The sequence below is a fragment of the Eptesicus fuscus genome, chromosome 8 (genome assembly GCF_027574615.1).
Source record: "Eptesicus fuscus isolate TK198812 chromosome 8, DD_ASM_mEF_20220401, whole genome shotgun sequence".
In the NCBI taxonomy this organism is placed as follows: domain Eukaryota; kingdom Metazoa; phylum Chordata; class Mammalia; order Chiroptera; family Vespertilionidae; genus Eptesicus; species Eptesicus fuscus.
This window is the reverse complement of record NC_072480.1, coordinates 9,728,659-9,743,187: the sequence shown is the minus strand read 5'-3', so window position 1 is coordinate 9,743,187 and position 14,529 is coordinate 9,728,659. Positions and strand designations below refer to the sequence as shown.

The window sequence follows — 14,529 nt, the reverse complement described above, 5'->3', positions numbered from 1 at the left end:
CTGTGTATTCCTTCCATTGTGTGCCCTATTAGTGTTATGTCCTTCTTCTTAGTTACTATATCTTTTCTCATGGTATTAAGCAACTTTGCCATCATTATTCTGAACTCTATATCAAATAAATTGCTTATCTCCATTTCTTTTTTCTTTTTGTTTTTGTTTGTTAGTTAGAACAACTTGGCAAAATAAAATTCCTGTTTATTGTTGGACAACATTGTTTCACACATACATAAAACAGGCCAAAAAAATAAGTAAACAGCTATTTCATAAACAAACAAAAAAAAAAGGGAAAAAAAAGAAACCTTTTTAATCTTTGGTCTTTTTAACCATCTCATACAAACCAACTACTTATAGTACAGCTAAGTACATGCACAAAAAGTTACTGAATGCTCGGAATCGGATTGGTTTTCTGTTGCTGTTGTTTTTGCTTTTTTTTTTTTTTAACAAGGTTTTTTTTTTTTTTCTCCTTTGAGATTATAATGAACATACATGGTCACACCACAAGTAAAGTCATAAGTAGGACAGAGAATGCTCCAAAGGCTGGTTTGGTCATCCCAATATCATTTGAAATGGCTGACTCCTAGCAATATGTACAAAAATATAAGATGTAAATAAAAAATACAAACAAATTTTCCTTTTTAAAGTACTTTTAAGAAAAAAAGGATGGCCTTGGAGTTTTTGTTCTTTTTTCCTCCCCTGTTGCAAATTCATGTTTTGGTTTTGAGAGAGTGTCTGTCACCTATAGGTGGTGCTGCCCACGGTGGGTGGGTGGTTGGGAATCTCTACTCAAAGGTGACCACATTTAGATTCTGAGATGGGAAGTGGAGGGTGAATAGGTCACAGAGGCCTTTAAGTTTAGCTTTTCCTTTTTTTGCTGTCTGGTCATCCTCATCAGTCTTCTGCTTCTTGGTGTCAACATTGTCATCCTCATCATCTTCAGCTGCCCGTTTGCCTTTAGCTGCCTCAGCCTCATCATCTTCATCTCCATCCTCTTCCTCACGATCACCTTCCTCTTCTTCCTCCTCCTCCTCTCCTCCTACTTCCTCTTCTTCATCTACCTCATTGTCAGCCTCCTGCTCCCCATTTTCCTCATTAGCATTCCCATTCACAGGTGCATCTTTTCCATTCTCTGCCTCCTCCACAACTGCCTTCTTCTCCTTCAAGTCTTTGGTAGCGATCTCAGAGCTTGTGTCCAACGCCGTGGCTGACATGGTGGGGCACACCAGTGATCCTATGCAGCGTATTTTTTTTTAAAGCGAGAGTTGGAGGACTCTGGTGAAGAAGCTGCCAGAGTCTGCAGTGGTGGAGGAGGCACATGGCAGAGATGGTTACAGCAAGCAGAGAGGGAAACATAGGAGCAATGCAAAGATGGCTTTTCAGAGCAACCAGTCTTATCCCCATTTCATCTAGCCCGTCTTAGAGAATTCTCTTGTTCTTTTGTTTGTTTGTTTGTTTGTTTGTTTTGTTTTTCTCCCCAGTTTGGCTGCCTGTTTGGGTTTGTGACTCCATATTAGTCAGATTGGCTATGCCTCCCAATCTCCAGTGTAGGACAATGTCAAACACTGTTTCTGAGTAATTAGATCAAGCAAAGACTCAAAACCTCCAGAGTCCTGCCTCTGCCTGCAGCCTAATTGTATTCAGTCTTAAGTAGCCTCAGGCAATTGTCCACAGGTGTGGTGAGAGGTTTTCTTACAGGGTGGGGCTATTGCTTTTGCCAGGAGGCTAATTGTTATTCTCAGGCTCTTAATGGGCCTCAGAAACTCCACAGAGTATGGCAAAGGGTTTTCCAATAGTGTGAGGAAACTGCCTTCCCCCAGGCAAAAGCCATTTGGATAGCAAAGTTTTGCCGGAGAAAGATTACCTTCCTACTGTGAAGGAATGACTCAGCAAAGAAAAACTTGATGTCTGCCTTCCAAGCTCTAACCCCAAAGCCCACAACTCTGGCTTCTGTTCACACAGCTCCAGTCCACTCTTCTCTCCCTCTGCTAGAGCTCAAGGTGAATGGCTGCACACCTTGTGTGTTAGCCCTTTAAAAGGGCTCCTGAATTTCTAGCCTCTCTCCCTGGCAGCCAGGTGTTACATAGGAACCTTCCTCAGTTCTCATGTTTCTCTGTTGGGGGGTGGGGCCCAGCTTGGGGTTAGACCCCAGAGTTTTCAGTGGCAACCCCCCACAGCTGAGATATTCCTCTGGTTATTTAGTTGCTGTCTGTGGGAGCCCAGTCAGCCCCTTTGCACTTCTGATCTCCCTACCAGTCTCCATATAGTTTCCACTTTCTGTCCTTAATTATCAGGGTTCTTTCCAGCTTCTCTTCAGTTGATTATTCAGGATGGCTTTTTGGGTATTTTAGTTGTAATTCTAGTTTGGTCCTGGGAGAATGTCAGTGTGGCATCCATTTACTCTGCTGCCATTTTTAATCTCTGAAAATTGCTGATCTGCTGCCTCTTGCATGCCCTCTACTGGGGATCAAGCCTGCAATCAAGGCATGTGACCTGACCAGGAATCAAACTGTGACCTCCTGGTTCATAGGCTGATGCTCAACCACACTGCTTGGGCACTGAGTGTTTTTCTTTTACTTAATTTCTAGTTTCATGCCATTGTGATCTGAGAAGATACTTGATATGATTTTAATTTTGAAATTCTAAAGACTTATTTTATTTCCTATCATGCAATCTATCTTTGAGAATGTTCCTTGTGCACTTGAGAAGAATGTATATTTCACTGCTTTGGGATAAAATATTCTATAGATATCAATAAAATCCATCTGATCTGGTGTGTTATTTAGGGTCTCTGTTTCCTTTTTGAATTTTTTTCTGGATGATCTATCTAGTGAGGTCAGTGGGGTGATAAAGTTTCCTACTATGACTGTATTGTTGTCGATCTCTCCCTTAAAGTCCTCCAAGAGCTTTTTTATATATTTAGGTGCTCCTATATTGGGTACATATATGTTTACCAGAGTTATATCCTTTTGTTGGATTGATCCCTTTAGTATTATGTAGTGATCTTCTTTGCCTTTTTTTATGGCCTTTGTTTTGAAGTGTATTCTATCAGATATAAGTATTGTTACCCTTATTTTTATTTTTCATCTCCATTTGCATGGAAAATATTTTCCATCTTTTCACTTTTATCCTGTGTATGTCTTTTGTTCTGAGATGGTCTCTTATAAATAGCATATATATTAGTCATGTTTTCTTTTTTTAAAATATATTTTTATTGATTTCAGAAAGGAAGGGAGATATAGAGATAGAAAAATCAATGATGAGAATCATTGATCAGTTGCCTCCTGAGCAACCCCGGGCATGTGCCCTGACTAGGAATCAAACCATGATCTCCTGGTTCATAGGTTGATGCTCAACCACTGAATCACACTGGCTAGCCATATGGGTCATGTTTTCTTATCCATTCAGCTACCCTATGGTTTTTCATTTAGAGTAATCCATTTACTTTTGTGGTTATTAGTGATAGATGGTAGGTACCTATTTGTTGCCATTTTTATTCTTTATGCCTATGTTTTTTCTCTCTCTTTCTCTCTCTTGCCATCATTATTCTGAACTTTATATCAGATAAATTGCATATATATATATATATATATATATATATGTGTGTGTGTGTATAGATAGATAGATAGATAGATAGATAGATATATCTTCTTATAGCAGTCCCTTTAACATTTCTTCCAACTCTGGTTTGGTGATAATAAACCACTTTAGCTTTTTTTTTTTTTTTTTTTCTTGGTCTGGGGAGTTCTTTATTTCTCCTTTAATTTTGAATGGTGGTCTTTCTAGAGTAGTCTTGATTTCAGATCTTTGCTTTTCATTACTGTGAGTACTTTGTGCCAGTCCCTTCTTGCCTTTGGTATTTCTGTTAAGAAACCAGGTGACAGTCTTATGGGAGCTCCTTTGTAGGTAACTGACTATCTCTCTCTTGCTGCCCTTAATATTCTCTCTTTGTCTTTAAATTTTGCCATTTTAATTATGATGTGTCTTGGTGTGGACTTTTTGGGTTCATCTTGATTGGGATCTCTGGGATTCCTGAACATGTGTGACTTTTTCCTTCACCATGTTAGAAAATTTTTCTGTCATTATTTCTTCAAACTGGTTCTCTATCCCTTGCTCACTTTCTTCTCCCTCTTTTACTTCTGTAATGCAGATATTGTTCCATTTCATGTTCCCCTAAAATTCCCTTAAACTGTCCTCATGTTTTTAAGTACTTTTTCTTTTTGCTGCTCTGACTGAGTGACTTTTTTCTACCTTGTCTTTTAATTCTGTGATCCAGTTCTCTGTTTCTTCTAACCAACTGTTAATTCCTTCCAGTATGTTTTTTATTTCAGCCCTGTCATTCTACATTTCTGACTAGTTGTTTTTCATGGTTTCTATGTTATTTTTCATACTGTCAATCAATCTAAAAACCATTAATTTATACTGTTTCTGATAACTTGCTTGCCTCCATTTCATTTAGCTCTTTTTCTGATATTCTTCCTGTTCATTTATTTGAGGCCTGTTTCTTTATTTTCCCATTTTTGTTGTTTCTTTGTGTTTGTTTCTGTGTATTGGACAATACTGCTATGCCTCCCAGTCTTGGTGGAGTTGACCCAGACTCAGGGGTATAGTCTTATTATGTGACCCAGTGGTTTGTTGAGCTAGGAATGTCCCTTCTGTGGGTTATGTGAGCCCTCCTGTTGTATTTGTGTCTTGATTATTGTTGTCCCATTCAAAGGTAGACTTAACTCTCAGGCTTGATGATTATGAGGCTCAACCCTGAGCATGTCATGCCTACTGTTGTACAGGTGCTGACAGAACAAAACCAGCCACAACAAGACCAAACCAAAAACAACACCCAAAAAACAAAACAACAGGAAAAAAAACAAAACTAAAGAAGAATACGAAAAGACATGAGACCAAAAGGATTAGAGGATAAAAAGAAAATATAAAAGTAAAGAAAGAAAAGAAATAGTATAAGAATAAAAAAATGAAAATAAAATGACAATTTTTAAAATATATAGATATAGAATAGGAAAAGAGAAAAGAAAAGCACATAAAATAAATTTAAAATAAAAAGGGAAAGAGAAAGATAAAAATGAATAAAATAAAAGGAAAGAGAAAAATAGGAGATATGTAAGAAAAAAGAGAAGATGGAGGTGCAGGGAAAGCACCTTTAGATCTGCTATTTGTGGAGCTCTCCTGATTTTGCTCCAATGTTATTGAATCTGGCCCCTGGGCCTCCCAGGAGGTTTTCTGGTGCAAGCCAATGTGAGTTGCTGTCCCTGTTTGGCCCTTGGCAACCTGACTAAAGCACTGCAGGGCATAGTCCCAAGCAGTCTTGTGGGTGAGACATCCCAGAGGCTGGGTTTGCCTCAGGTCTTACACCTTAAATGTCACTGTACTGAGCTACTCTTCCTTCCCCGACTGAACTGAGCTCTGTGAGTGTATCTGGATTCTGGCAGGATGTTTTGAAGAGACTAGCGTTGGGGGTGGTGCCTGTCACTTCTGGGGGGGGGGGGGGGGGGGGGGCGGGCACTTCCTCTCCTTCCAATGCCTCAGCTAACCCTGGACTGCTAGCAACCCCTCACTGCCACCCCAAGCAGGAGGAGATTTTAAAAAAATCACCACTCAAATCCCTCTTGTCTCTCAAATCTTTCAGTGTGGCCGGCCCCTGCTGGGCAAGGTCTCCACCCAGGCTCTGACCAGCCCAAGTGTTTGAGTCCACTGCACTGTGGATTCAGACATAGACTTCCAGCCCAGAGCTACTTCCCCTTGCCTTGGGTAACAGCAGGGCAGGGCAGATGGAGGAGGGGAGCCTCTCTGTGCTCAATGTGGTCCGGACAGATCCTCTTGCCCGGGCCACACTATCCAGCTCCCATCCTGCTCTCCACCAAAAGTTCTTCCAGAGAAGAAAGGGATCCTCAGATTAACTGCTGGGTGTACTGGTCAGACTCCTCCACTGGCCCTGAGTTTCCTAATGTGGCCCCTCCCACAGGCACAGATCACAGCAAACTTCCCCAGACTAGTATTATCACAAAGCAATCATTCTTTGCCTGGAACGGTGCAGTCTGCGTCTCCCAGGTGGACCGAATCACCACTGTGTGGTCTCTCCTTCCCTTCTCTGGTGCTGCAGATTAGGGATCCCTGTTTGGGCTCTGACCCCACGCTCCCATTGTGTGGGGACTGTGCTGCTGCACCTTCCCTCTGGCTTTGCATCTGCACAACCTCTCCTGGTCTCCACATCTCCCCTCTCTGCCTCCTCTCCCCTCTCTGTGCTCCCCACTCAGAGTATTTCAGATCAGCTATATATATACTTCAACTGTTTTTTTAAGCCGAATGCCCTGCGGATGCTCAGCACTTGCCCATCTGACTACCAGACAGAAGCCTTCCCAAGAGACACAGCCCCCAAAACTTAGCTCTGCGTGGCTCCCCAGCAGAGTGGGTGGTCACAGCACAGTGGGGCCGAAATTCACAGCTCCACCAGGGCTCTGAATGGCTGAAAACTAGCTCCCCCATGCCATCCAACTAAGCAGGGCGGACTGAAATTCCCAACCCTGCAACATTCCTCTGTGCTGCAGAACCCAGCAAGATGGGATAGACTGAGCAGTTCAGCAGTTGGGGGGAGGGGTGCCACCCATGTACTCAGGGTGGGAGAGACCAATCCTTTTTCCCAAGCCACACAGTTTAGTCACTGACCCGCTCTCTGCCTAAAGCCTTTCCACCGAATAGACGGCCCCTCAAAGTCACTGCTGCCTATAGCTAGCTTCCCTTCACCAGACTCAAACAGGGCCACGTGGCCTCGGCAGCAGTCATAGACCAGAGCAAACTTCCCAGGCTGGTGTTGTAACAATAGGAGCACTCTTTCCCTGGGATGCTGTGGGTCAGCGTCTCCCAGATGGACAGAATCCCCACTTATTCCCACCACCTGATGCTACAGGGACTCCCCTTCCTGTTTCATTTGGTCTGGGTTGGGGATCCCTGCATGCAGTTGAGTTTCCACACTACTAGCGGGAGGGAGTTTTGCAGCCAGGATATCTCTTCAGTTTCTCAGCCACCGTACCTGCATGAGGGGGCTCACCCTCTTTGCATTTCCCCCCTCCTACAAGTCTCCTCCTCACTTATTCTGCGCTCCTTGGTTATAATATTTCTCATTAGCTACACGTCAACTGGTTTTACAAGTTGATTGCTCTGTAATTTAGCTGCAAGTCCAGTCTGGGGCTGGGAGCAAGAGGACAGAGCTTCCAGCTACTCTGTAGCCAACTTGGAATCTATAAAATAAATCTTTATTTGACACCTTTAAATTGTCAGTTCTAAATATGATTTAATATAATGCTCCCAGAAACATGTCAACTTTATAAAAATAGACATATATGCATACTTTTGAGTTAATTTATGGCAATTCTTTGCAAGATATGTTTTTGTTTAGAATAAGTGGCAGGTCAGTTTTTCTAGGATCAAATCATTTATTCATTCATTCAATTAACAAATATTTATTGGATTTTGAAAGATGAAACAGAGGGCCGGAGACCATGGGATACCAGGACACAGGCTTTATTGGAGATCACCCTGCCGGCCGCCTTCCAGAGGGGAAAAGAGAGGAGAGAGAGAGAGAGAGAGAGAGAGAGAGAGAGAGAGAGAGAGAGAGAGAGAGACGGGGTGAGAGTGCCTTTTTAGGGGAGGAAAAGAGGGGACGGGGCTTAGGGCACTCAGGCCACGCTGATTGGTGGTTTCATGTAAGGTACATGGTTAGGGGCCTAGGGATTTAGAAATTGGGGGTTTAAGGGTATATGGCAGGTGCTGATTGGTGGTTCAATGTACAGTCCATATAAGGTGTTCAGGAATGTCCGGCTGCAGGTGGAGTTTACGTCATGCTCCGTCCATCAGTTGGGGGAAGGGAGGATCTATCAGATTTCTTTTGCATGACAGACACTGTCCTAGAAACAAACAAAAGTTCCTGTCATCATGGAATTTTTGTTCTAAATTGATTATCCTTTTTAAAAAATTCTTTTTAAAAATAAGGTTTACTAGTTGTCCTTTTTCTGTTTTGTTTTGTGTGTGTTTTTAAGGTATTTTCTAACACAGTGCCTTATACATAGCAGGCACCTTCTACAAATTTATTCAATTGAATAAATTCTCAACAGAACAAAAAATGACTCTAGCTGGTTTGGCTTAGTAGATAGAGCGTCGATCCACGAACTGAAGGGTCACAGGTTCAATTCCAGTCAAGGGCATGTACCTCAGTTGCAGGCTCAATTCCTGGCCCTGGAAGGGGCATGAGCAGGAGGCAACCAATCAATGTGTCTCTCTCACACAGTGATGTTTCTCTCTCTCTGACTCTCCCTCTCACTTTCACTTTCTCTAAAAATCAGTGGAAAAATATCCTTGGGTGAGGATTAACAACAAAAAAAGTGACTCTAATAATATATTGCATCTATATAACTTCCAATTTTAAATATTCTAATCTATTGTCAGATTCAGATGAGATGGCAGACTATATATTCTCATTTTTAAAAATTAGATATATGGTCACAATGTTTAAGTTATTTAACAGAATAAAAAGACACTATGATTTGAATACTCTTAATTTGCTCAATTAATCTCCCTACTATATTTGCATCACTTCAAACTTTCACATACCATTATACAGCAGATTACATTGACTAAATGTTTTATAATTTTAGTATTACTTGTGGGCACAGAAGACCGATTACCCACAGCATCACCTTTCTCCTTTCCCTTCTTAAGAGTCACATTTTGATTTATCTAGGCTAAATTGCCTCCTATATATAAGATATTACATCTCCCAGGCTCTCTTGAAGCTAGATCTTCTCACTAAATTTTAGCCAATAAAATATGAGTGAAAATGAGAAGGCTAAAAGGCTAATTCCAGTGTAACCCTGATGTTTGGCAGGGGCGGTAAGCAATCTGGATCTGTGCCAGTAACCTAATGTACATACTTGATAACCTATAATTAAGTCACTGCCCCTTTCTCTACAATCTGGTCTTACAAGACCTGTTACCTAAATGCTCACATTTTACAGAGGCCATAAACCATGAGCACTACACAACCCCCGGAGGAGGTTATCAGCACTAGCGCTGGGCCAGGCCCTTAGATATGGTCAGAAGGCCCCCATCCCAACAGATGGGGCTTTTTGCAAAGCCTGAGAAAGGTCTGGAAGTCTGATCCATATTTGGGGGACAAAGAAACCAAAGGGGATAAAAGAAGAGCTTCGGCCATATTAGTTTGCTCAGACTTTGAAGGCAACTCCTCTGAGACCACCGGAGTAATAAAGCTGTGTAACTGCATTTCTCTAAGCGTTGCTTGGGTTTCTTTGATCTTCTACAACAAAAACATTGGCAGAACTCAAGGGAAGTTGTTTAAGGGGAGCAGGTTGATTTGAGAGAAGACCCTTTTGGTCTTTCCCCATTCCTACAGCCTAGAATGCAGACAAGATGACTGGAGTTTCAGCAGCCATTTGGGCCATGAAATGACCTTGAAAATATAAAGTACAAGCCTAGATCTTTGACGATACCATAAACCACAATATGAGACCTAGTATGGCCTACCTTGTACATGAAGAGAAATAAATTTCTATCATGTTTTAGCCACCAATATTTTTCTATTATCTCCAGCCAAACTAGTCCTAACAACTACAGCTAGTATTATCCAATCAACTACTCTAGCAAAGAGTCATAAATAAATATTTATTGGGTTCATCTACTAGAGTAATCTGGTTTTAGCTCATTTCTTTTCCCCTTCAAAAAGCTCTTAACTGCCTTTTAAACCTGATTGCACTTAGGTTTATATGTTAGGCTGGGAACAAGTTTAAGTAAACTGATTTGCCTGTGATCCCATCCGTGGGGTAAGGCAGGGAACCTGTATTCTCTCACCTCATCAGACACTGGTCTATATGACCTATAGGAAAGGATGAAACCAACCACTACCGGTCAAATTATTTTTCTTTGTGTACCTCTATATACCTCTTAAAAGGATTTTTGAAAAGTGTTCTAAATCAGTAAACCAAGAAAGTCTGGGAACAACCTGTAAGATCTGTTTCGTTATTGAATACCCCACCATTTACTGGAACAGCAGATTCCAAGCCCTGCATCATCATAGCCCCCCACGCAACGCAAACATTACTAATCAATCCAAATACTTTCACCTTCTAGGCACTGACCTGCCTCTGGATCCTTGTCAATATAACTCACCAGACTAAGCTTCTCCTTGTTCACTAGTACATGTTAGCACTTTATAATGCATTTGATATCACCTCTTAGGTTGCTAAGCTATTGTTTGCTGCTGGTTAGCAACTATAACAACTATAACAGGATGCTAAAATGGGACTCTTACTGTTTCTATTTTAGCTTGGGCTCAGATGATTAAAATAAAATGATAAAGTTCCAAACTGGGGTATTATACAGAACATTCCAAATCAAAGTGTTATACAGGACTTAGAAAGAAGGTGGACAAAACTAATTTTGTGATAGCTAGTGGGAGCCACAGTGAGAAATACCTGGTAAGTGAAGGACTCCCCAAGAAACCCACAAAATTGCCCAGAGAAAGTCAGCTTTGAGCACCCAGCAAGCACAGGTGGCACAATTTCAAATCATGACAGTGCCAGGGACTATTTCTCCTAATGCCCTGCCCCCTGGGATACTAATCGGAAAGGGTCAGAAACTGCAGCTAAGCAATGGGAGAAAAGGCTTGGGAAGGGGGGACAGATGCAGCTGATCGTGGCTCCTACTTCACTGTGAGTGTGAGGCCTGACACAATACTGTTCTCACTTGTTTAGCTTGGAGTGTGATTATTACACTGGACTGGATGTTTTGTTGATGCTCTTGTGACTCGAAAGGGCTGGAAAAGACTTCTGGACCTTCCAGAGATATCATGCTGAGTCTGGGAAATAACCAGTCCTTGGAAGAGGTTATAAAGGACTGTGGAGAGAAGGGGTCAAGTTATTCTATGCTGACCCCACTGCTTCCACCCTTCATTGGATATCACTTGCTCCAAAAAGCAGCCACACTGCCTTCACAATCAGGCCCCTCATGGTCCACAGACAATGCTGAAGTCCAGGGCACTGGAACCACCTGTCCCCTTGGAGAAAATTTCCACCTGGCTGCTCTTGAAAATTGGAAAGGATGTGCCCTGACCCCTGGAGCATGAGACAAATAAGGGTCAGTCTCCTCAAAGTGTCACATCAAACTTGAAATGCCATCTGACCTCCTTAATGACATTTCCTCAGCAACTTGCTGAATTTGTTGGATCACTGATAAAATCTAAACCAGTTAACTTTTCACTATATTTCAAATACAGAAAGCTGATGATAAAAAATATTGCAGCCTGGTCAGCATGGCTCAGTGGTTGATCGTCGACTTATGAATCAGGAGGTCATGCTTCAATTCCCCGTTGGGGAACTTGATCCCCAGTCGGGGGCATGCAGGAGGCAGCCAATCGGTGGTTCTCTCTCATCATTGATGTTTCTATCTCTCCCTCTTCTTTCCTCTCTGAAATCAATAAAAAATATATATCTAAAAAAAATTCCAGCCCTCACCAGTTTGGCTCAGTGGATAGAGCGTTGGCCTGCAGACTCAAGGGTCCCAGGTTTGATTTCAGTCAAGGGCATGTATCTTGGTTGCGGGCACATACCCAGTAGGGAGTGTGAAGGAGGCAGCTGATGGATGTTTCTCTCTCATTGATGTTTCTAACTCTCCATCCCTCTCCCTTCCTCTCTGTAAAAAATCAATAAAATATATTTTTTAAAAAGTCCAGAAGCCAGAGGTATCTCCAGAATACTATTATGATTAGATTTCCTTAAGCTGAAACTTTATAGGGTCAATTAGCATTTTCCTCAGAAACTCAGCCAAGCCACTTACCATAATTTTTAAAACTTTGATGAGAATCTTGGGCTTACTTGAAACCATACAAATGATATCTTGATTTTCTTCTTTTATTTTTCACTAGCTCTATTTCACTTAGCTTATGGGCTGTATAAATACTTTATACTAAGAAGAGATGCACACAAATTGTACTTTTTGATCCCTGGGTCATTTTTGCTTCTGTCATACACTTTTGATTTAAGAAATGAGTCAGTAAAAAGAAATTTATAGTAACATATAAGTAAGTAATTTGTAGTAATGCAAAATTTGACTCAACAAGCAGATCAATAGTCTTCATAAGACCTAGAGCAGACACAGAGACAGCTACAAAAAGTCATTATCTAATTGGGAAATATCTGCCCAGACACCACTTTCCAATTGATGTTAACTGAAGTTTCTCTTGGCTCAGAAAACAGTTCTTGAAACAGCATCCAGACAAGGGTACTTCTTTGTAATATTATGCATCATAGAAAGAATTGCCCTAACAGGAACTTTCAAATTTCCTTTTCCCCTGTCATTTGACAATACATGAAGGAGGAAACCCCCAATTATCTATAATAGTTCTTTTGGAAAATCTCAAAGAATCTTTAAATGTCCCTGCATTTAGATTCCAATTGCATTCATTCCATTCTAATAATAGAGGGTGTTTGTTATGACTACTAGACCTAGTTCCTGTCCCTCCATTTTAAAGAGCAAATAGGATTATACCTATGTATAGTTGTCCATGGACAAAGTGGATATTATGTCCTGTGTAAATGACAAGTAAATTTTTAAGTAGGAAAACAATATCACCTTATAAAGGTAACGGGGATGCCAATAAACATCGTCCCAGCCTAAGGGTCTAGATCAGAGGTTCTCAACCATTTTTTGGCCAGGCCCCACCTAAGCATCTCTAAAATCCTGATGCCCCCCACTGTGACATATAATTCTTATTATTAAAAAAGTGAACGCCCATTCATGTGGAAGAAGCCTAAAAGGCCATTAACTTGGTCTAAACAAGCTTCCAAAGAACAAACAAGCATCCATGAAAGAGAAAAATAAGAGAACAAAAGGATAGTTCGAGTACTGAGGAAGAAATCACTAAGAAATTGTTAAAAAATAAAAATAATATGAAGTTATATAAAAAAACAAATAAAGTCTCAAAACATATAATAGAGAACTGAAATGCATAAATATGTCACAATACATATTTATATACTGTACATGAGGTCCCTAGAACCATAATAAATACAAAAAACTTCACTATTAATAACTCATTCTCAAATTGCCCCCCTGTGGGGCGTGTGCCCACACTGGTAACCACTGGTGTAGCTGTTACTCAGTTCAGCAGGGTCCCTGCCCAGGCACAGGAAGGGAGCTCCTCTCAGCGGCCCCAGGGTTCCTTTTGGGTTTACAGGTATCCTGGGGCGTTGTGGGGAGGTATCCGCACTGCACGGGCAAATGGACAGACACAGGCTTTGTGGCACTGCTGGGGGTCATCCAGTTAGTCTTTCATCTCAGGAGGCACAGAACAATCAGAGCCCAGGTTTATCCTACATGCGGCTCAGAGGCAGAAGGGAAGGAGGTCTCCACATGCCTGAAGGCTGGATGGTCAGTGATGAAGACATCATTCAAGACGGCTCCCAGGTGCTGAGAGGCACCTGGTACAAGCCTATGCCCTGTTCCTCCAGACTATCTTCTCACTTTCCTGACAGCCCCCCCTCCCCATTCTGACCATCCCTTTTTGCTCAGGCCCCAGATAACTGGGTCTCCATCCCATAACCACTTCTTTCAGCCCTCTCTTTTCTATTCTTTGAGAGTAGAAGGTTCATATTTTATACTGTCTTTACTACCTTCCCAAACAGCTGAATTCTCCACTTTTCTTTCACAAGAGACCTGATTTGACCATCCAAACCACAGTCCAGTTATTACCAGCCAAAGCCCATCTGAATTCCCCTTCCTTTAGGGCCGGGAAGGCTCTGTCTTCAAAGACCTTTTTATTTATTCAAAGACCTTCAAATAGATCCAGATCCTAGTCCTACAGTAGTGTCCACTGATCAAGGTTGATAAGTCCACACTAAACACACAATTACACCCACTAAGTGCTCACTAGAATGTCCCCTAAGGAAAACACTGTTTGCCCAAAAGTAATACATAAAAATAACATGTTTAGTTTTGTTTTGTCAAAAAAATTCAACCTTTTTTTTAAAAATAATATGTCTGAATCAAATAGTTATCTTCAAATTGTATAACCTTGAGGTATTTTAAGAGACTATTTCCAGAACTGAGTGAAAAAATAAAATAAACTCTTCACATTTATCTTAATTAGTTAAATTTTTCATAAAGAAAGATTTATGGGCATTTTATTACCTACTCTAGTAGGATAAATAATGGTCACTCTACCACAACCCCACCCCACCCCAGGTTGTCTATGCCCTAATCCTGGGATCCTGAAAATATATATTGTCAAATTGCAAAAGAGACTTGGCTAATGCACTTAAAGTTACTAGTCAGTTGACATTAAGATCAAGAGATTGTCTTAGGTTATCCAAGTGGACCCAATGTAATCACATGAGCCTTGTGAGACTCTAAGCAGAGTAACAGCTAAGCTATTCAGTCTTCTGAAATACAGAAAGTATCTATACTAATAAAAGGGTAATATGCTAATTAGACTGGGAGAACCTTCCGGATGTCCTT

At 41.3% G+C, this 14,529-nt stretch overlaps 1 protein-coding gene across 1 annotated transcript; it reads right to left on the bottom strand.

The window, feature by feature from the left end:
* Positions 1-431: 431 nt before the first annotated feature.
* On the bottom strand, positions 432-1,232 carry LOC129150030 (prothymosin alpha-like). The gene has a single exon (XM_054720214.1). The coding sequence runs from the start codon at positions 1,206-1,208 to the stop codon at positions 780-782; it is 429 nt and encodes a 142-aa protein (XP_054576189.1). The 5' UTR covers positions 1,209-1,232; the 3' UTR covers positions 432-779.
* Positions 1,233-14,529: the final 13,297 nt, after the last annotated feature.